The following is a 22,734-nucleotide window of genomic DNA, read 5'->3' as shown; positions in this document are numbered from 1 at the left end:
TCCGCTGTGTTTCTTTGCACTGCAGCCTGGAAACTACCTTTAAGCAGTAAGTTAGGTCAATGATAGGACTCACCTCATTTGTTTCTCTTCTCTCAGAGTTTACAGTCCTGCTCTGCCAGTTGTCAAGTATCTGAAAACCATTATATCTTGTCAAACTTTCTAGTTGTTCATGGCAAGGTAGCAATTCTGGGAGCAGTTAATTGTTCATTAGCAAAAGTAGGACTCCTCTATCTCATCTTTTTTAATGACTGTATAATACTCTGTAATATAGATATACTATAAGTATGACTCTAATGATGAATACTTAGGCTTTTTTGTCTTTTTGCAACCACAAAAGCACATACCGATATTCACATGTATATGCATGCATATATGATAGTAAATAGTTTAGGCTCTGTGGGCCACATAGGAACCCTATTGTTATATTCTTCTTTTTTTTATGATTTTTGCCTGAATCAGTCATTACTATGATGGCTGAAAAATGATATTAAAAAGTTTATTGTCCTCAAAATCTGCTGAACTCTGGATCCAGGCTAAGTCAGTAGGGCTGTGTGGTGCCTTTCATCTGTTGTTGCTTCCTGAAGTCCTGTTTACTGTCTCCAAAAGGCTCAGCTTCTGGAGAAGCTGGAGGTGTGTTTAGAAGGGTATGTTCCCAGGAAGAGAGAGAGATTTGGAGTCCAGACTGATGACAATCAAGTACACTGAATCTGTCTCTCTCTCTCCCCTGTTCTGGCTCCAGAAAAATAAGACAGTCACTAGTGAGATTGGTGCCATTCTGTGTAGTTACTTTCTATACTTTGAATTTTCTCAACTCAGAGATCTTGTCCCTGGTTTTGTCTTTGTTCTAAGGCCTCCTCAATTTCTCATTTTTTTCTGGACATGGAATCTAGATCTTCGATTTTGAAACCAGAATTGAACTCTTGACTCTAGAACCCTGGTTTCTTTAGCAAGTTGCTCTCTGGAATCAATCCCACGATAACGGTTGTTCATAAATGCCTTGATGAGGGTGTGTAATTGAGAGGAGTATAGCTGATATGACACTGTCTGTCTTTTCTACTTGGAATCTTCTTTCAGGGTGATCTTGGTCTTGCCTTGATACTAAGTCCTACTCAGGTTCTGATCTTTTCTGGAATCAGTTCCTAGCTCTTGGATTCTGAAACCAAATCTGTATTCTAGACTCTTCAGTGTTATTAAAGGCAAGTCTTCGTTTGGTAGCATAACCTGGGTAAGTTTTTTGGTTGAAAGCATTGATGAGGATTTTCAGTTGATCTTCTGTGAATTTGGTGCAGCTGTGTCTACACTTCATTGCCATGGTGTTGTTTGGAGAGTTGTCTTGGGCCATGTTGGAAGAGAGTCATGAAATCTAAGGATTTGACCAAGAGACCTTCTTTATCTATTTTTTAACAAGGCTTTTAAAATGTAAAAATCGATTCTTAGCTTGTGGGCCATACAAAAACAGACCGTTTACTGACCCCTGCTTTAGTGTTACTGTCAGATCGAGCTCTAAAAGTAGACTTGGTCAAAGGGTATCCATTTAAAATTAGGATAGATAGTGTCAAATTGCTTTCCAAGACTTTGCCAGTTAATACTCTTTAAGAATAATATATTGAGAATGGTAGGATGCATCTGTAGACGTCTTTTCAAATACTAATTTTATCTTTTATTTCTCTTTCTGACGTTTAGCATTGTGTTTAACTCCATGCATAAATATTCCTGCCTCTCCGTTTATGCAGAAGCTTGGCTTTGGTACTGGGGTAAATGTCTACCTCATGAAAAGGTGAGTGTAAGATTTCAGATGAGTGTTTTTACATGGAACCATAGTTCCACTGTACTTGGAGACAAAAAGGAATATGAAAATTCAAATATTTAGATTTGGGGTATGTTCATAACTTTGCCAGAGCTCTGCCTGGTATACTTTCCTCCTAGCTTCCTCCTGATGGATTATTAAAGGAGAAGTAATTTACCTTGTAATTTTTCCTTGGCTTGTTTAAGAAGGGAAGAGGACAGAGGAGAGGGGTTCCTGTGTGTTACCAGTGTTGGGGGATATCAGTGATTATTAATCCCTTCTATCTGGAGAGTTGCCTTCTCAAGATATTCTCTTCTAAAGAAGTAAAAGTTTTTTTATTTCTTATGTCATCATTGTTAAGTAAGAAGGACAAATATGTGATTTTAAAGTAGGAAAATCGTATTAAAAGAAAAATGAAGTAGAATAGGGGCTAATAGCTAATAATATTACACATGACAACAAACATATTTTATTAAAAGTTGTTTTATTCATTACTCTGTACCTATTTTCATGTTTATTAAGTGGCAAACAATTAAGCCATTATGTATTGCTTAATGTGTTCTCGGAATCAGCCTGACTAGTCCAACCCAGCAGGTCATTAGCTTCTCTAGGTTTTTATTGTTTCCGAATAGAAATACTGTAATAAAAAGCTAATGAGTTGAGAATAGCATAGCAGTTATATATAAGTGGGTATTCTTGAAGCATTTTTGCAGTTTAAACACCCCCTTTGTGTGTTTGTATGCTATAAGCTTTGTGAACTTTCATTTTTTAATGTCTAAAACTTGTCTAAGTTATTTTGAAAGAAAAAATTTCTCACAGGTTCATGGCTAGTCTCATTTTTCTCCCTTTTAAAAAATATTTTTAAAAAGTGAAGTGTGTTGTTAACAAAGTTATACTGTATGTGACTTAATTAGGAAGTTTCAGGTGACTGATTGAAAACAGCAGTTCCTGGGCTTCCCTGGTGGCGCAGTGGTTAAGAATCCGCCTGCCAATCCAGGAGACACGGGTTCGAGCCCTGGTCTGGGAAGATCCCATATGCTGCGGAGCAGCTGGGCCCGTGCGCAACAACTACTGAGCCTGCACTCTAGAGCCCGTGTGCCACAGCTACTGGAGCCCATGTGCCTAGAGCCCGTGCTCTGCAACAAGAGAAGCAATCGCAATGAGAAGCCCGTGCACTGCAACGAAGAGTAGCCCCTGCTCACCGCAACTAGAGAAAGCCCGTGCACAGCAACAAAAGACCCAACACAGCCTAAATAAATAAATAAATAATAAAATAAATAAATTAAAAAAAAAAAAAGAAAACAGCAGTTCCTGCCTGAGCCCCCCAGTCTTCAGGGTGGCCCTGTTAGCTTGGGATTTTCCTTTACCGGTAGCCTAGAGATTTCCTTTGCTTCTCAGGTGAACTGGATCCTCTGTTTTTCTGTATCTCATGTCTTAGTATTTCTTGGTTTACATCTCATTTTGGTTGAGGACATTTGGTAGCGCCCCATGAAAAGATGCACAGAAGATACATTTTTGAGAATTTGCATTTCTAAAAACGTTCTCATTTTACCCTCATACTTGAATGGCCTTTTTTGTTTTTCTGGGTTATGATTCTCATTCAGAAGTACTTTTCCTCCAGAATTTTGAGGACATTGTTCGGGTGTTGCTGTTGAGAATTCTGAAGCCCTTCTGACTACTGATTCTTTTTATGTATCTGTTCTATGTTATCTGTTCCTCCCACTGTAATTTCACAATGACGTGCATGGGTGTGAGCCTCTTGGAAACTGAAAATTCCTGTTCTTAAATTTTTGAGAAATTATTTCTTTAAATTACTTTGCTGATCATATTACCCTTTTTTTTTAGTTAATTAATTAATTAATGGCTGCATTGGGTCTTCATTGGCTTGCAGGCTTTCTCTAGTTGCAGCGAGCGGGGGCCTCTCATTGCGTTGGCTTCTTGTTGTGGAGCATGGGCTCTAGGCACGCGGGCTTCAGTAGTTGTGGCACGTGGGCTCAGTATGTGGTGCGCAGGCTCTAGAGCGCAGGCTCAGTAGTTGTGGCTCACAGGCTCTAAAGCGCAGGCTCAGTAGTTGTGGCCATGGGCTCAGTTGCTCCACAGCATGTGGGATCTTCCCAGACCAGGGCTCGAACCCTCATCCCCTGCACCGGTAGGCGGATTCTTAACCACTGCACCACTAGGGAAGTCCCATCACCCCTGTTTTTCTGTTCTCTGTCTTGGAACTCCTATTATGGATGTTGGATTTACTGGACTGATCGCTAATCTACCTTTATTTATTTTTTTGGTCTGTTTTTCTGTTTTCTTTCTCTTTTTGTTCTATTTTCTGGGAGATTTCCCCAACTTCATCTTCTGATACTTCCATTGAGTTTTTCATTTTTGTCTATCTTGTTTTTAATTAATTATCTGAAAGTTTTCCTGTTTAAGATGGCATCCTTAGTCTTGTGGGGATGCTAGATATGTTGTATATCTTGATCTGGATGTTGATAACACAGGTATATACACGTGTGAAAACTCACTGAGCATTTAGGGTGCATTTGGTCGTGAATTACTCTGTTCCTGTATGGTTCACAGGTTCTCAACTATGTCAGTCAACCTTAGGCTAAAGACCCTCTGCTTTTTCCTCTTTCAAAGCCAGTCTTCCATCTTCAGAAGCTGGGGGATAGAGGATGGGCAGCTGCCTGCTGATACAGAATCGAGGATCGTATCTAGGAATGCACCTGCTTTTAAAACAACTTTCAAGAAGTTCATTGGGCCTGTTAAGTCAGTTACTTTCAACTGCTTTTCAAGCTTCCGAGACTTTGTTGCTGTTGTCTCCTCTTCATTATTTCCATCCTTGTCAGTCGGTGTATGTCTTAAAGTATTCATTTGTTTTTATTTTAGAGGTGCCTGAGAGGGATCAAAATTATATGTGTATGTTCAGGCTATCATTTCAATTCAGAAGTCTACATTTTTTACTGTCAAATTTGCATTGCTAGATAAAACCCAACATAGTTTTGTTCTATTATTATTTTTTAATAAATGGATAGATTGATTTTACTATTTGTTTAGAATATTTGCATCTCTGATATAAGTAAAATTAGCTTGTGATTTTTCCTTTTCCTTTCCTTTTTCCTTGTGATTTTCCTTGTCCCTGTTTGATTTTTTTATTAAGGTTATATTAGACTCATAGTCCTTTTTCATTCTATTCCCTGGAACAGTTTGTATGGGATTGAATAATGTGTTCCTTTAAAATTTAGTAAACTCACCTATTAAATTATCTAGGTTTTGTGTTTCTTGAGGGAAAATTTTAAACTCTTGATTACATTTCTTCTTTTATCAGTTTTCTTAGATTTTTTTAAACAAATTTGTCCATTTGTCTTTTAAATATATTGGCTTTAAAAGTTTTAGTATTTATTCACTTATATATTTTTTAATCTCTGCTGAATATGTCCCCATTTTTGTTTGCAATATTATTTGTGTCTCCTTTTGTTTTTTTCCTCGTGAGGTCTCAACAGAAATTTGCCTGTTTTATTAGTATTTTAGTGAACCAACTTTTAACTTGGCAAAGTTTTATTCAGATTTTGTAAATACATTCTTGTCATTCTGTAGGTTAGGATATGTTATGGAAAAGGTGAAGATGGACTTGCTCACTGAATTCGAAATAATCGAGAGCTATGGGTGGGGTACCCCTTGAAACTTGAAAAATATATTTTTCATATTAAAATGAGATGGAAGAGGTATCCCCCTAAATGCTATTGTTATCTAAAACTGGAGGTTTAAGAATAATTTAGATAAACTTATGCATGATCGATATATATGAATTAAGAAATCTTAATTAAGTGATCCTTTGAATACATGTTTTTTGATTTTAAACAGAGGTTCTGCAGTCATAGAGCTGTGCTCATGAGGTAGTACAGAGCTAAATGGGCTCTTGGTTCAATCTGTTGTTTTACCTTCTTATGGTTGAACTTTTAATCTTTAACTTTTGAGGCTCTTTGACTAGCTTTTGTGCCCATATGCTGCATACACTTTGTCCTTTGTAATTTGCCATACTCATAAACGCCTACCTTACCAGGTGAACAAACCTTTCCCTGACTTTGTTTTACCTGTTTGTTTATTTAGGCCTCGAAACATTTATACCTTAAATATTCTTAAAACACCTGAATCTTCCTAGAAAATAGAAATTTACATTTTTTCTTATTTTTATGTTTATTATTATCTCCCTAAACACATGTATATGGTGAGAGGTATATAAGATGAATTGCTAAGTCTGTTAGAGGCACAGTATTTGTTGGTGAAGAACAGTCTGTTATTCTTTGCATGGTTATATATGAGCCAAATGTGTATCTTCTTTAGATTGTTTCTTATTATTAGTGTTTATTACTTTAACATTCTGTAACGCATATTTGGTACATATAGTTAAATGCTTTTTGAGTAGTTGGTAGTTTGACATGCTTGAATGAAAAAATTAGAAAATACTATAGTAATTTTGAAGTTTAAAATTTATAACATTTCATCTTTTTCCTTTTAATTTTCTCTTTTTAACCCTTCCCTTCCAGTAATAGGTATCAGACTTCTCTTGTAATCAATAGATTTATCAGATATAAGTACCCAATTAAAGAGGATGTATAACAGAAGTGTTGATAGTCTAAAATATTTTAACTATTCTTTTAAAAAAACCAACAAATTATTATTAAGTCCTTTTCAAAATTTGGAAGTTCTTATTAGTCATTTGAAATGTATTATGGTTATTAATCTTTCTGTACATTTTTGATTAATTATTTTTTAAGATCTCCAAGAGGTTTGTCTCATTCTCCTTGGGCTGTGAAAAAGATTAATCCTAGATGTAATGATGATTATCAGAGTATGTATCAAAAGAGACTAACTGATGAAGCTAAGATTTTGAAAAGCCTTAATCATCCAAACATTATAGGTAAGTTTAGATTTATTTGGTAACATTATCTGGTATAGTATTCTGTTTATCCAGAAATGGTTTATATAATATCTTAACTGGTTTCACTAATAAAAGTGAAGAGGGTAGTGATGGAGTTTGGCAAGAATCAAATTAATGTGAACATTCTAAAATAAAAATTAGTGGGAATTCCCTGGTGGTCCAGTGGTTAGGACCCTGTGCTTCCACTGCAGGGGGCACCGGTTCAATCCCTGGTCGGGGAACTAAAATCCTGTAAGCCGTGCGGCTTGGCGAGAAAAACAAAAAAAAATTAGTATATGTTTTTAGATGCTTAAGTATATATTTAAAACTTCATGGGAGTACATATAGTCATTTATGGTGCTGGTACTATGGAGAATTCAGGAATGTAATACATTCATTTACATCATTTCCTTATTTTAATTTTTAATGTAACTAGGGCTGGTGAAACCATTATATTTAGGAAGGCATTGAGTATTAAAAAATATCTCAATTTGTGATACTATTGGCAAACACTGAAGGCATTTTAAATTAGATCTACTGAATGAGTTTTGTAAATAATAGCTATTTCATTTTATATTTGACAGTGTTAATCCAGATCTGTATTCAGTCACATTACTGTAAAAAACTTAAATACTGTTGTTCTTCCCTATTCCAGTAACAAAATGTCGTGTTTTCTTTAAGGTTACCGTGCCTTCACTAAAGCTAGCGATGGTAGTCTATGTCTTGCTATGGAATACGGAGGTGAAAAGTCTCTGAATGACTTAATAGAAGAACGAAATAGAGATAGCCGAGATCCTTTTCCAGCAGCCATAATTTTAAAAGTTGCTTTGAATATGGCAAGAGGGTTAAAGGTAACTATGCTATTATATATATATATATATATATTTTTTTTTTAAGATTTATTTATTATCTATTTATTTTTGGCTGCGTCAGGTCTTAGTTGTGGCACACGAGATCTTTGTTGAGGCATGCGGGATCTTTCATTGTAGTGGGTGGCCTTCTCTCTAGTTGTGGCATGTGGGTTTTCTCTTCTCTAGTTGTGGCATGTGGGCTCCAGGGCACGTGGGCTCTGTAGGTTGTGGCATGCGGGCTTTCTAGTCGAGGTGTGAGCTCAGTAGTTGTGGCGTGCTGACCTAGTTGCCCCGCAGCATGTGAGATCTTAGTTCCCTGACCAGGGATTGAACCTGCGTCCCCTGCACTGTAAGGCGGATTCTTCACCACTGGATGACCAGGGGAATCCCATGCTATTATATTTTAAATTATTTTTGTGGGACCTGAAGAAACTAAATACTTTATTTATTTATTATTTAAAATGTTGTGTTTAATTTCTGCTGTACATCAAAGTGACTCAGTTATACTTATATATTCTTTTTCATTATGGTTTATCATAGGATATTGAATATAGTTCCCTGTGCTATACAGTAGAACCTTGTTATTTATCCATCCTATATATAATAGTTTGCATCTGCTAATCCCAAACTCCCAATCCTTCCCTCCCCTACCCAGCCTCCCCCTTGGCAACCACAAGTCTGCTGTCTATATTTGTGAGTCTGTGTCTACTTTGTAAATAAGTTCATTTGTGTAATATTTTAGATTCCACATATAAGTGATAATCGTATGGTATTTGTCTTTCTCTTTCTGACTTACCTAGTATGATAATCTCTAGGTCCATCCATGTTGCTACAAATGGCATTATTTCATTCTTTTTAATGGCTGAGTGATATTCCAGTGTGTGTGTGTGTGTGTGTGTGTGTGTGTGTGTGTGTGTGTGTGTGTACACACATCTTCTTTATCCATTCATCTGTCGATGAACAGATACTAATATACCTAATTACAAGGTGGAATTTTTTTCCCAAAGAGGGAGTTGCTTTAAGTTAAAGTCTTTATAGAATCTCTCACACTGAAGAGTGCACTGTTTATTTATTTTGATCAGCAAAGTATTGTTAGAGGCCTTCACACCTTCACATAGCCTTAAATAACCCAAGTTAGGAAGTTTTGCTTATAGAGATTGCGTGTTAGATTTAGTTAAATGGACTAATATATTTAAAACAAATTTAGTCATTATTCCTGGGGGTGTACTCTAACCCTCTGTTGCTATAAACAAGCCTTTCAAAGATTTTTTTGTGAGATACTAAGTTTTGGACATGGTGAATATACATCTATAGGTCAAGTGAAAAAAGTGCTCTCAATGTTATGCAAACAAATTATTGTGCCTTTGAGTAGACATACTGTAAGAAATAAGTAAGAGATAAAAAGAATTCTGTATCCTAAATAACTTAAGTAATTATGGCTCCAGAAAATTGTTGGATGACTCAGAAAACAGATTATGTAATGATACTGATGTCAGAGTTGCATGTTAAGAATTCAAATAAAGTTGTTTCATGAAATGTGAAACTGGAAAAAGGCAATATTTCTAAATATATATTTTAATATGTGTATAGAAAAACTGATTTTAAATAGGTAGGCTGAACTAAATTAATAATTTGAATTATTTAATAAATAATTATTTTAAATGTGTATAATGGAATTAATAAATTACATTATAAATATATTTGAGCATATTCAATTTATGGTTAGCAACATTTAAATTAAGCACAGTAAGTGTTCCAAGTTAAATACCAAGAATTGTTTCTGCATCAGTTTCAGGCCCAGCTCACAGTAGATGCCCAAACGCTGATGAATGAAAAAATAACAGTTTTGCAGGACGTTTTTGATTATGGATGAATATCATCACTTGGCAATTCTAAGAAAGAGTTAATGTGTAAAACAAAATATAGTCTTAGATTACATTACTCCTTCATCTTCTGCTTGTGAATTATTTGTAGCATTATCTCAACAATTTGAGGAAACCCTGTGTCATTGTGAAGATTACAAAATTATTTCTAAAAATTACTAGCCTCAAGTAAATTGTAGTATATTTTGAAATCTGCAGTAGCATCTTTGATGTAAAAGTATGTGAGGTGGGTTTGAAAATTAAAAGTTAGCTTATCTATAAACAGACATCAGTTTCCAAAGAATCTTTCAGATTTCTGGTCAGTGTAGCAGACCAAGACAGCTTGGGATGATCCCTTCTCTAGCTTCGAATAATTTGAAATGATGGACAGATATAAGCCTGTAGGTTAGGACGGGCATTCAAGTTGTTATTTTTGTTTGAGAGTTATCATATTTTTTAATTAGTTTGTATTTTTTGCTCAGATGTGTTAAATTTTCCACTATTTTAGTATTTGCACCAAGACAAGAAGCTGCTTCATGGAGATATAAAGTCTTCAAATGTTGTTATTAAAGGTGATTTTGAAACAATTAAAATCTGTGATGTAGGAGTCTCTCTACCACTGGATGAAAATATGACCGGTAAGTAGAATTCTAATTTTTTTTTAATAAATTTATTTATTTATTTTTATTTTTGGCTGTGTTGGGTCTTTGTTGCTGCATGTGGGCTTTCTCTAGTTGTGGCGAGCAGGGGCTACTCTTCGTTGCGGTGTGCAGGCTTCTCATTGCGATGGCTTCTCTTGTTGCGGAGCACAGGCTCTAGGTGCGGGGGCTTCAGTAGTTGCGGTGCAGGGGCTCTGTTGCTCTGCGGCATGTGGGATCTTCCCGGAGCAGGGTTCGAACCCATGTCCCCTGCGTTGGCAGGCGGATTCCTAACCACTGCGCCACCAGGGAAGTACCAAGAATTCTAATTTTTAAAATTGCTTTTATACAGTATTTAAATTTCTAATTTTTACATATTTAAAAAGGTAATAAGTTCACATTCTTCAAAAATCAAAAACTATGAATAAAAAGTGTACAATAAAAAAAAATCCCTTCTTTTATGTCTCTCTTCTACTCAGCCTCTAGCCCCCTTTCTTGCCACACACACAATATAAATTATTGGTTTCTCATTAGTATATATTTTAATTGAAGATGTGGGGAGCTATTTCTAACCTGGATTGGGATTTTTAAGTGGTAAAAGATCTGGGAATAGAAAACAAAATTTTTATAAGGTTTTGTAAAGGAATTCATTTAGCATCAGCATAGTGACAAGATTTGGGAAACTGCTAGAAGAAACTGGAGTGGGAGTAGGAAAGAAAAGTGCCAGTTAAGGCCTGTCTTCTGCTTTTTGCCTCTTGGCCCACCGCACCTCATTCTTCTCTCTTTATTGTGAATATTGACCATTCTCTTCTCAGAGAATTTAAGATATGTTCTTTTTTTTTTTATACCTTCTTTGAATATTGTTTTCCATTATGGTTTATCATAGGATATTGAATATAGTTCCCTGTGCTATACAGGAGGACCTTGTTGTTTATCCATCCTCTATATAAAAGATTACATCTGCCAACCCCAACCTCCCACTCCATCCCTCCCCCAGGCCCCTCCCCCTTGGCAACCACAGTCTGTTCTCTATGTCCATGATTCTGTTTCATAGATAGGTTCATTTGTCTCATTTTAGATTCTACATATAAGTGATATCATATGATATTTGTCTTTCTCTTTCTGACTGACTTCACTTAGTATGATAATCTCTAGTTGCATCCATGTTGCTGCAAATGACATTATTTCATTCTTTTTCATGACCGAGTAGTATTCCATTGTATATATGTACCACATCTTCTTTATCCATTCATCTGTCGATGGACATTTAGGTTGTTTCCATGTCTTGGCTATTGTGAATAGTGCTGCTGTGAACATAGGGGTGCATGTATCTTTTTGAATTATAGTTTTGTCTGGATATATGCCCAGAAGTGGGATTACTGGATCCTAATGGTAATTCTAGTTTTAGTTTTCTGAGGAACCACCATACTGTTTTCCACAGTGGCTGCACCAACTTACATTCCCACCAACAGTGTAGGAGGATTCCATTTTCTCCACACCCTTTCCAGCATTTATTTGTACACTTTTTAATGATGGCCATTCTGACCAGCATGAGGTGGTACCTCAGTGCAGTTTTGATTTGCATTTCTCTAATAATTACTGATGTTGAGCATATTTTCATGTATCTATTGGCCATCTGTATTTCTTTGGAGTACTGTCTATTTAGGTCTTCTGCCCATTTTTCTATTGAGTTGTTTGTTTTATTGTTGTTGAGTTGTATGAGCTGTTTGTATATTTTGGAAACTAATCCCTTGTCATTCACATTGTTTGCAAATATTTTCTCCCATTCTGTAGGTTGTCTTTTTGTTTTGTTTATGGTTTCCTTTGCTGTACAAAAGCTTGTAAGTTTGATTAGGTCCCATTTATTTATTATTATTATTTTTTTATTATTATTTTTTGCGGTACGCAGGCCTCTCACTGTTGTGGCCTCTCCCGTTGTGGAGCACAGGCTCCAGACGCACAGGCTCAGCGGCCATGGCTCATGGGCCCAGCCGCTCCGCGTCATGTGGGATCTTCCTGGACCGGGGCACGGACCTGTGTCCCCTGCATTGGCAGGCGGACTCTCAACCACTGCGCCACCAGGGGAGCCCCGGTCCCAATTTATTTTTGTTTTTATTTCTGTTGCCTTGGGAGACTGACCTAAGAAAACATTGGTGCGATTTATGTCATAGAATGTCTTGCCTATGATCTCTTCTAGGAGTTTTATGGTCTCTTGTCTTATGTTTAAGTCTTTAAGTCATTTTGAGTTTATATTTGTGAATGGTGAGTGGGTGTGACAGGGTGCAGCTGTACAGCTTCCCCAATACCACTTGCTGAAGAGACTGTAGGGAATCTAAGATATGTTCTTGTTGAGAAACAAAAACAAAAAAGCAAAAGCCTTAAAGAGAAAGCCTCTGCTTTCAACATATTATTTAATAAATAATATTTAAATTTACCTCTTTATATAAATATAAGGTAGAGGGAAGGCTAATCATACTGTTTCGAACTTATGTACATCTTAATTTCTAGTTAAAGTCTACAAGTTGAATTGAAGGGAAAAGCCAAGATAAATAGATTGACTTTATAATGATGTCTGTAATCATTAATAAAGATAGAACTGGCATGAACCCTTAGGCTAAATAACTGGTACAAGGTTGAAACTTCAGCAAATAAAAGGAGAAATTGTCAAAAAGAATAAAAATAAGATTTTTTTAGCATAATTTTCTCAATCCTTAATAGATCTAATAGACAAAACTAAGATGTAAAAGATCTGAGTAAATAATAAGTTCAATCTCTATGCATTAGAATATTTATCAAAATTGACCATATACTAGTTAAGTTACAAAAGAAAATCTCAGATTACAAAAAGTAGAAACAGACTAAAGGTTAACATTCATTATCCTCAGTGCTATAAATATAGAAATTGGTAGTACGGTTGGAAACAAAAATTCAGGAATTTAATATAATTGTATATAGTTCTTGGCCAAAAGAAGTGAAATTCCAGTTACACGCTATTTAGAAAATAATGAGAATGTAAGGACAAATCGAAACCTATTTGATATGGTCAAAAATACTCAAAGGAAAACATTTTCATTATTTAACCTTTATGAAATTGAGTATTCAACTGAAATCAGGAAAAAAAATGAAGCTGTAAAAGAAAGGAGAAATTAATGAATGAGAAAATCTATAAATTCTATAATATCCCAGTATGATCTATGTTATTGTAGAACATTTCAAAGAGAATGTAAAATTTATCCTTGAGGATACATCTTCAAACACAGCCAGGAAAATTCTGTGAAAGAGTGTTAGTAGGAATTTTCCTGACCAGATGTTAAGTATTATAAAGCTATAGTAATTAAAGCCATGAGACTCATGCCAAACTAGGCAGAAAATTTTAACATAAGAGTCAAGAGATAGTTCCCAAATATATAAAATTTGTTATATGATAAAGGTGACATTTTTGTATTAGAAAGAGGTAGTTGAGTCAGTAAATGATGGTGTCTGGTCATTTTAGAGAAAGTTGTTTTCTATCCTCACACTCCCTGTAGATCAAAGATTTAAAAAAAAAAAGTAGCAGAAAAAATTGTTGGTAAATATTTCCTTAATGTTGGGCTTAAGAAGGACACCAGAGGTAGAAACCATTTGTTTAAAAAAAGTCATGACTACTGAAAATTCTTTGAAAAATTTCTCTATGTTAGTTTGAGCAACAGTATAGATTAATATACTCTCATACACTACGTAGAAGTTGCGATTGGTGTATCATTCAGGTTAAGATAAGTTTTGCTATGGTAACATAGACCCTCAAAAACCTCAGTGCCTTAAACCAAGGCTTATTATTCAAGCTACATGTCCATTAGGGCTGTGTTCCGTGTCATTCACGCGTTAGGACCTAAGCTGCTAGGACATCCACTATATGGAATACTGCCATCGTTGTGTGGAAGGTAAAAAAACTCTAGAGCTGCACTGTCCACTACAGTAGCCACTAGCTATGTATGGCTGTTTAAATTAATATTTAAAATTTTTTTAAATTCATTTTCTCAGCCACTTTAGGCACATTTCAGGTACTCAGTAGCTATGTGTGGTTAGTGGCTACCATATTGGACAATGCAGATACACAACATTTTTATCATCACAGAAAGTTCTGTTGGACAGTGCCACCCTAGAAAGTCTTGCACTAACAATTAAATGCTCCAGCTTAGAAATGACACAAGTCACTGACTGGAACTAGTCAAATGGCTTCACCCAGCCATGACAGGCCAGAAAGTGTGGTCCTTCTGTGTGTTGAGAAGGTGGTCCTTCTGTGCGTGTAGAAAGTGGAGAGCATGAACTGCTTGACGTACAGCACTAGTAACTACCACAGTGGTGTAGCCTTTTCAGAGGGCAGTTGGAAATATGTATTTCTCTAAAAAACAAAACCCTTAAAAATGTTTATGCCCTTCGATCCTGTAATTTCATTTCCAAGAACACATTCCAAAGAAATAATTGGGCAGTGCAGGTATTTTTTTTTTACAGTAACCTGGTATATTAATTTCTGGAAAAGTCAAAAGCTAGAACTAGGCTTATAGAAGAAATAGAGTTGGAACAGAAGAATCAAAACCCATGCAACCTTGAGAACAAAGCAATACCCAAAATAGTAACAATCCTAGTAAAAATACTAACACCTTAGATCTTCACTAGCACCCAGTATCATTCAGTGTTGTGTAGCCACGAACCCTGGGTTTGTGCTTCCTTGAAGGTAAATATGAGGGTGTTTATTTTCAATAGATATTTTTCATTAAAATTAAAAATTTGATCTGGCTTTTTCTATAAAAATGTATCATATCACTTACATGTGGAATCTAAACAATAAACTAGTGAATATCACAAAAAAAGAAACAGACTCACAGATATAGAGAACAAACTAGTGGTTACCAGTGGGGAGAAGGAAGGGAGGAGAGGCAAGATAAGGGTAGGGAATTAAGAGGTACAGACTACTGTGTATGAAATAAATAAGCTACAAGAATATGTTGTACACACAGAAAGTATAGCCAATATTTTATAGTAACTATAAATGGAATATAACCTTTAAATATTGTGAATCACTATATTGTGTACCTGAAATTTATATAATATCGTACATCAACTATACGTCAATAAAAAATTATAACAAAAAAGTATTTCTAAGCTTGGGGGAAATGTTTTGGCAGCTCTTTTACCTGCACTCTCAGCTTCACCAGATAGTTTAGTGTTAGAGTCAGCACAGCAGTGCGTAAAGCGGTGCTCTGAGGGAAGGCATTTCTTGCAGGCTAAGGCTTTTTCTTTGTGAGGAAGTTTACTCCTAATCACTTAAAAGATAACATTAACATACTGGGGAAAAAAATCACATAATTAATCTTTTTTACTAGCTGTGTATGAGCTAATTTGTGTTAGAAAAATACACATTGTACCAGAACAGATTTTGCAAGAATGTAAGAGAATGTCCATCAATAAGGAAGGGATGGTGTTATTTATTGTACCACCACACAATAGAATACCATATATCCATTAAAATTATATAGGTTTACATTCGTTGGCATGGAAATATATCTAAATATGTTAAGTGAGATGAACAGATGATAAAATAGCACCTAAAGTATGTATTTACATACACATTAAGAGAAGTTTAAAAAATACTAAATTTTTAAAAGTTTTGTGTTTTAATAGGTAACATAGTCACATATTTCACAACTATAATATACACAGGGTATTTTGTAAAAAGCCCAAATCTTAACAGTGGTAAATTCCAGGTTGATTATTTATTTAGCAAATATTTTTAATACTAAGTACAGTCAGGCGTTGTGCTAGGAACTATAAATGTAGAGGAAAAAAGGATAGACACAGTCCTTACCCTTTTGGGGCTCATAATCTAGATGGAAAGCAGTCCTTGAATAACTAATACTAAAGTATAATGACCATTATGATGTAAGGAATTTTGTAAACATGACAGTGCCACAACTCAGCCTAGATGTTGAGAAAGGCCTCCCTAAATAATTAATATTTAAGCTGAGAGTTGAAGGATGAGTAGAACCTCCAGTTTCATCAGTTTTCAGTTTGTGTCCATGAGAACTGAAAAAGGTAACGTCCGCTTAAACTCTTTGAGAGTAATAAAGGGCAATAAAATATTTAAGTTGTTTTTGTGTTGACAAGAAGGAATGACCGAACCATTGACTTATGATCTCATCAAACTTTTGTCAGAAAAATTTGTCTTCACAGAGAAGTAAACTTAATTAGTAACATATGTGGGAGAGCCACTTCTATTATGTTTAAAGTCTAAGCACAGACTTGGAGAAATGTATTAAGTGGACATACAGTAAGTACACTTGTGGTTGGCTGGAGTCTCCAATTGGAACTGATATATTAGACCCAGACTTCTAGAAAACTACTCTTTAGCATGGCAGATCCCTGTAGGAATTTGACCTATTTAGAATGGGGTATGAATCCTTCCTTATTGCCACAGTGTCACTGCCCATGTGGACCATGTCTGTAGACTCTTTACCCTGTCATGCATTCCATTAGGGCCTCTTAGATGTGAGGTGATATGGGGGAAAACTTCAAGCAGCTTATGCAGGACATGACTGCCTTCCAAACTTTATCTCCTAAAGCTGGGTTAAGTGAAAAGGCTGTCACAGACACATATTTTGTTCTGGCCACGCAGTGCTGGGTACTGTTCTAGTCTGGCATCATTGTTCTCACTTCATCTTCAGATACAGCCCACTTACTTCTTAGGCAGATTTCCTCAAAATGCTGAATGAATGAATGAGTGCTTGTTGACTGGAATCATCAGTTTCCTGACTTCTGTATCTTCATTTCTTCCTTCTTGGTCTGCCCCTTTAGTTCTCTAAACGTTAGTTTCCTTCTTTCTCCCCTTTCTTTGTAAATTTCTTGAGACTCTCAAGGCAGACTTTCCTTTAGCTCTGAAGATAAGCTTCTTTCATTAAACAGGCTTCCTGTGTTTTTTTTCTACTTCCTGTCTGAAAGTGAATTATATTAATTCAGTTTGTTTTCACTCTAACCTTATTTGTGAGGAAATGGAGATTATAGCAATCAAGTACTGAAAAATTCCATTTTTAGTACAATATACTCTGAAGTGAATGTTCTGTTTGTAAGTGTTTGAGTTTATCCTAGTCATAGCAGAAGTAAAGATTTTTAAATATGAAAAGGAACATGTATAAAATTATGGAAGAAATTATAGAGTATCTTTGTTGACTACAATGGAATTAAGTTAGAAACCAGTAACAATAAGATGTCTAGGAAAACCCCAAGTATTTGGAAATTCAAATAACCTATGTGTCAAAGAAAATGACAAGGGAAATTAGAAAATATTTTGAATTGAATAAAAAGGAAAGCAGTACATATCAAAATGTGTGAGGTATAGCTAAAGCAGGGCTTAGAGGGAACTTTGTAGCTGTGTACGTGATTATAGTAGAAGAAAGAAGGGATCTGAATGAATAATTTATGTTCCATCTTAAGCTACAAAAAGAAGAGCAGAACAGGTCCACAGTAAGTCAAAGGAAAGAAAGAATATATGAGCAGAAATCAATGAAATAAAAAATAAACACGAGAAAATATTAATAAAGCCAAAAGCTGGTTCTCTGAAAGATAATAAAATTGACAGATCATTATCTGGATTGATCAAGAAAAAGACACAAATCTCCAACATCAGAAATGAAAGAAAGGTTATCACTACAGATCCTGCACACATTTAAAGATTAATAGGCCATTACAGACAACTTTATGCCAACAAATTTGACAACTTAAGAGAACAATTTCCTTGAGAAATACAATTTACCAAAATTGGTATAGGAAGTAATAGGAAGTCCAAGTAGCCCTATATCTATTAAACATTCCCCCAGAGAAAGCCCAACACCCAGATGTTTTCACTGCAGATTTCTATCAAACATTCAAGGAAGAAATGACACCAATTTTACATAAATTTTTCAGAAAATAGAGGAGTAGGGACCACTGACCAATTTGTTCTGAGGCCAGCGTAACTCTGATATCAAAACCTGACATACTCATGAAAAAAGAAAATCACCAACTCACAAACATAGGTGCAAAAATCCTTGACAAAATATTAGCAAATTGAATCTAACAGTATATAAAAAGGATAGTACATCTGACCAACAAGAGCTTATCCCAGGAAAGAAAAGTTATTTTAATGTTCAGAAGTTTATGCTAGCCACCATATTAACAAATTTGAAAACTGTTTTGAGATTTGTAAACATCTCGATTGAAGCAGAAAAAGCATTTAACAAAATCCAACTTCCGTTCATGATAAAAATTGCTAACTAGACATAGAAGGGAACTTAGCCTTAGAAAGGGTATCTAACAGAAACACCTACGGGCAGCATCGTACTTACAGAACATGGCTTATGTGCCTGCTTTCACCAGTGTTAAACACTGTCATATAGTCCTACCATTAAAATAAGGCAAGAAAAAAGTAAAAGACATCAAGATTGAGGAGGAAATGTAATTGTTCATATTTTACAGTGATATGATTGTTTAGGTAGAAAAACTCAAGGAATCTACAGAATAACTACTACAACCAATAAATGAAGTTAGCTATTATATTTCTATATATTCAAAATAAATAATAAAAAAAAGAAAAATTTAAGATTTCTATTTACAAGTATAGCTGTCCTCCAGTATCCACAGGTTTGCTTTCCAGTTTCAGTTACCTGCAGTCTGAAAATATTAAATAGAAAATTCCAGAAATAAATCATAAGTTTTAAATTGCTCGCTGTTCTGCGTAACGTGATGAAATCCTGCCATCCCACCTGGGAAGTGAATCATCCCTTTGTCCAGCATATCCTGCCCGTTAGTCACTCTGTAGCCATCTCGGTTATCAGATGACTGTTGCCAGTATGGCAGTACTCAAGTTCAAGTGAACCTTATTTTACTTAATAATGGCCCCAAAGTGAGAGAGTAGTGATGCTGGCAATTCAGATATGCCAAAGAGAAGCCGTAAATTGCTTCTTTTAAGTGAAAAGGTGAAAGTTCTCGACTTAAGAAAGGAAAAAAAAAATCGTATGCTGAGGTTGCTGAGATCTACAGTAAGGATGAATCTTCTGTCCATGAAATTGTGAAGAAGGAAAAAGAAATTTATACTAGTTTTGCTGTTACGCCTCAAACTGCAAAATTATGGCCATAGTGTGTGATAATTGCATAGTTAAGAAGAAAAAGGCATCAAACTTGTACAATAAGATAATTTTGAGGCAGAAGGAGAGACCACATTCACATAACTTTTATGACAGTTTATTGTTACAATTGTTCTATTTTATTATGTTGTTAATCTCTTACAGTGCCTAATTTATGAATTAAACTTTATCATAGGTGTGTATGTACAGGAAAAAGATAGTATATATATGGTTCAGTACTATCCATAGTTTTCAGGCATCCACTGGGGATCTTGGAATGTATCCCCCAGGTATAAAGGGAGACTGCTATACCAAAAAGCATAAAATATTCAAGAATAAATTTTGCAAGAAAGTCCAGGACCTCTTTATTGAACACCGAAAGCTTCACTGAAAGAATCAAATAAGATGTTAAGTAAATGGAGAGGTCATGATTGTGGATTGACAGACACAATACTGTTTAGATGTTAATTCTTCCCAAACTGATCTAGAGATTCAGTCCAATCCCAATCAAAATTCTAGTTGGCCTTTTCATTGAAATTGACAAGTTGACTAACATTTAAATGGAAATGTGAGTGGACCTATGTCATTCCTGGGCAGAGAAGCTTTAAGAGCCTCTATGTGATTCCACTCTCCCTTTTCACTTCTATGATTTAGCAATCATAGAAGCAAAGAAGTGGTAATTCTCTCAGCTGAAAGACAGCATAGTTTGAAAAATGAAGAAACTGAGGCACAGAGATTGTGATCTGCTCAAGGTCACACAGCTTGCACATGTCTTTGAACCCGGGCAAGGCAATCTGGCTCCAGAGTCTGTACCTCCAGACATCCACAATCTATGTTCCTACCCCTTTCTAAGAGAATTGCTGTTTCTCTACACCCTTGCCAACTGACTAGCTTTATGAATATTTAACAATCTGATAGGGAAAGAGTCTTTTTACAAGGTTAAGTGTATTTTTCATGTTTACTGGCTATATTTATTAACCTTTAAAAACCTGTTAAATAACTTGCTCATTGTTCTTTGGGTTGTTTGCCTTTCTTAGTGCTTTCTGGTGCTTGCCCTTATGACCATCTTGCCTGTATTTTACTTCTTTCAGTGACTGACCCTGAGGCCTGTTATATTGGCACTGAGCCTTGGAAACCTAAGGAAGCTCTGGAGGAGAATGGTATTATTACTGACAAGGCAGACATATTTGCCTTTGGCCTTACGCTGTGGGAAATGATGACTTTATCTATCCCACACATCAGTCTTCCAGATGATGATGATGATGAAGGTATAACTGCATATTTTTAACATAAATCCCAATCTCTTCAGTTTGAACTAAAGAAGCTTATAAAATTATATTTTCTCTATTAAGTTAAAATTTAAAAGAGCAATTAGTTTGATTTAGTGGCACAAGATGTGGGTTATATTAATACTGATGATTAATTTGGTACCATCCTGGTTTAATCTCATACAAATGAGATGTAGAGTAAATGAGAATAAGGAGGTAAATTGAGAAAAATCCAGAGGAGCAAAACGTTACCTTAAAAACTCCCCTTGCCTGAGAAAATGATTGGAAAGCTGCAGCAGTAAGAGGGTTGGGGTCAGTAGCCTTTAAATCCCTGACAGGGACTTCCCTGGATGTCCAGTGGTTAAGACTCTGTGCTTCCACTGCAGGGGGCGCAGGTTAGATTCCTGGTCGGGGAACTAAGATCCCACATGCCACGTGTGCGGCCAAAAAAAAAAAAAAAAAAAAAAAATTCCCTGACAGTAGCTAATCTACACCATGGCAGGACAATTGAAGAGACTGCCTGTGTAAAATGAAAAGCATATTGGATGATGAATTCTTATTTCAAGAGAGTGAATTTGAGCAGTCGCTAAGCTTTTCCATGATTTAAAGTGATTTTGTTTCAATCTCCAACTCCTTCATGAGCAGATAAAACTTTTGATGAAAGTGACTTTGATGATGAAGCATACTATGCAGCTTTGGGAACTAGGCCACCTGTTAATATGGAAGAACTGGATGAGTCGCACCAGAAAGCAGTTGAGCTCTTCTCTGTATGCACTAACGAAGACCCTAAAGATCGTCCTTCTGCTGCGCACGTAGTTGACGCTTTGGAAATGGATGTCCTGTGATCACCTCATACACATGATTCCCGGAGCTTCAAGTATAGCTTGTGTGTATAGCTGTTCTGTTTACCATACTACATTTATATAGTTATTACGATGACCCATAATTAGTAGACTTTTCAGAAGTGACCTATTTTAGGACCATAGATAGCACCTTTTTAACATTTGAACGACTATTTCTATTATAAAAGTATTTCGTGTATGCTTATGCTAATAAGCATTTGAGATTATAGAGGGTTTTCTATAAAGTTTAAGAAACTAGCTACTCAAGTATTTGAACTTGTTTATACAGATTTAAAATAAAGTGCTGGCCTTCCCTGGTGGCGCAGTGGTTGAGAGTCCGCCTGCTGATGCAGGGCACACGGGTTCGTGCCCCGGTCCGGGAGGATCCCACATGCCGCGGAGCGGCTGGGCCCATGAGCCATGGCCGCTGAGGCTGCACGTCCGGAGCCTGTGCTCCGCGGTGGGAGAGGCCGCAGCAGTGAGAGGCCCGCGTACCACAAAATAAATAAATAAATAAAAAATAAAAAAATAAAGTGCTGTAAGCTCTAACATTAATTTGGATTGAGTGACTATTACTTTTATTAATGATCTTTCTCAGATATTCTCTATTTTAATATATCCATTGAAATTAGCGCTTTGTGTATTACAAAATAGGTCTATATTTGCTTATCTTTTTTTTTTTTTTTTTTTTTTTTGGTACGCAGGCCTCTCACTGTTGTGGCCTCTCCCATTGCGGAGCACAGGCTCCGGACGCACAGGCTCAGCGGCCGTGGCTCACGGGCCTAGTCGCTCCGCGGCATGTGGGATCTTCCCAGACCGGGGCACGAACCCGTGTCCCCTGCATCGGCAGGCGGACTCTCAACCACTGCGCCACCAGGGGAGCCCTGCTTATCTTTTAAAACATTAAACCTTTTACTGGTGTTTCTTGGCTGATGTGCTTATTAAATAAGGTCACTGAGACCAGACACCTGGGATATGGCTCAAAAGAGTAGCTCCTTGGATATTTCTAAACATTTTTGGTTAAGGCTTTTCTTGTTCTCTTGGCTCCAGCCATATCTTTGGGTTTTGCTTTAATTTATTAAATGTATTTTCTGTACTGATATCTTAAAACTTTTATTTACTAATCTGTACTTAAGCATATCACAATATTGGTGTAAAAATAATAAAACTCTAATAGAACAATATAGAGTAAAGGACACTTTAGTTACCAGAAGGTGTATTATCTTATTTGGTACTCCATTGATTTGAATGTTGTCATTAAACTTACTGAGTGAAAGTGAGTAGGCTTCTTTCTCTTTCTTGGCCTTATTTTGTTAATCTGTAAAATGAGGGTGATTTGAATCATTAGTTTCTATCTGTGAGCCACAGTTCCCTGAGATTTTTCAGTTATTGAATTGTGCTTGTGGATCTAGGTGGTATGCATAGACTAAAAATTACTGTC

General features: G+C 36.0%; 1 protein-coding gene and 1 pseudogene across 1 annotated transcript in view; one reads left to right on the top strand and one right to left on the bottom strand.

Annotated features, from left to right (window-relative positions):
* Window positions 1-21,598, top strand: part of PBK (PDZ binding kinase) — a 28,092-nt gene extending 6,494 nt beyond the window's left edge. The window contains exons 3-8 of the mRNA XM_032633925.1: window positions 1,684-1,777; window positions 6,556-6,698; window positions 7,380-7,549; window positions 9,920-10,049; window positions 20,275-20,451; window positions 21,097-21,598. Of these exons, the coding sequence (XP_032489816.1) occupies window positions 1,684-1,777; window positions 6,556-6,698; window positions 7,380-7,549; window positions 9,920-10,049; window positions 20,275-20,451; window positions 21,097-21,296 (914 nt within the window). The 3' untranslated portion in view covers window positions 21,297-21,598. The remainder of the gene's footprint in view (window positions 1-1,683; window positions 1,778-6,555; window positions 6,699-7,379; window positions 7,550-9,919; window positions 10,050-20,274; window positions 20,452-21,096) is intronic.
* LOC116755516 lies at window positions 693-1,342 on the bottom strand (annotated as a pseudogene).
* Window positions 21,599-22,734: the final 1,136 nt, after the last annotated feature.

The sequence above is a fragment of the Phocoena sinus genome, chromosome 6 (assembly GCF_008692025.1).
Source record: "Phocoena sinus isolate mPhoSin1 chromosome 6, mPhoSin1.pri, whole genome shotgun sequence".
In the NCBI taxonomy this organism is placed as follows: Eukaryota; Metazoa; Chordata; class Mammalia; order Artiodactyla; family Phocoenidae; genus Phocoena; species Phocoena sinus.
Note: the sequence above shows the minus strand (reverse complement) of the source record. Positions and strands in the feature narration are given on the sequence as shown.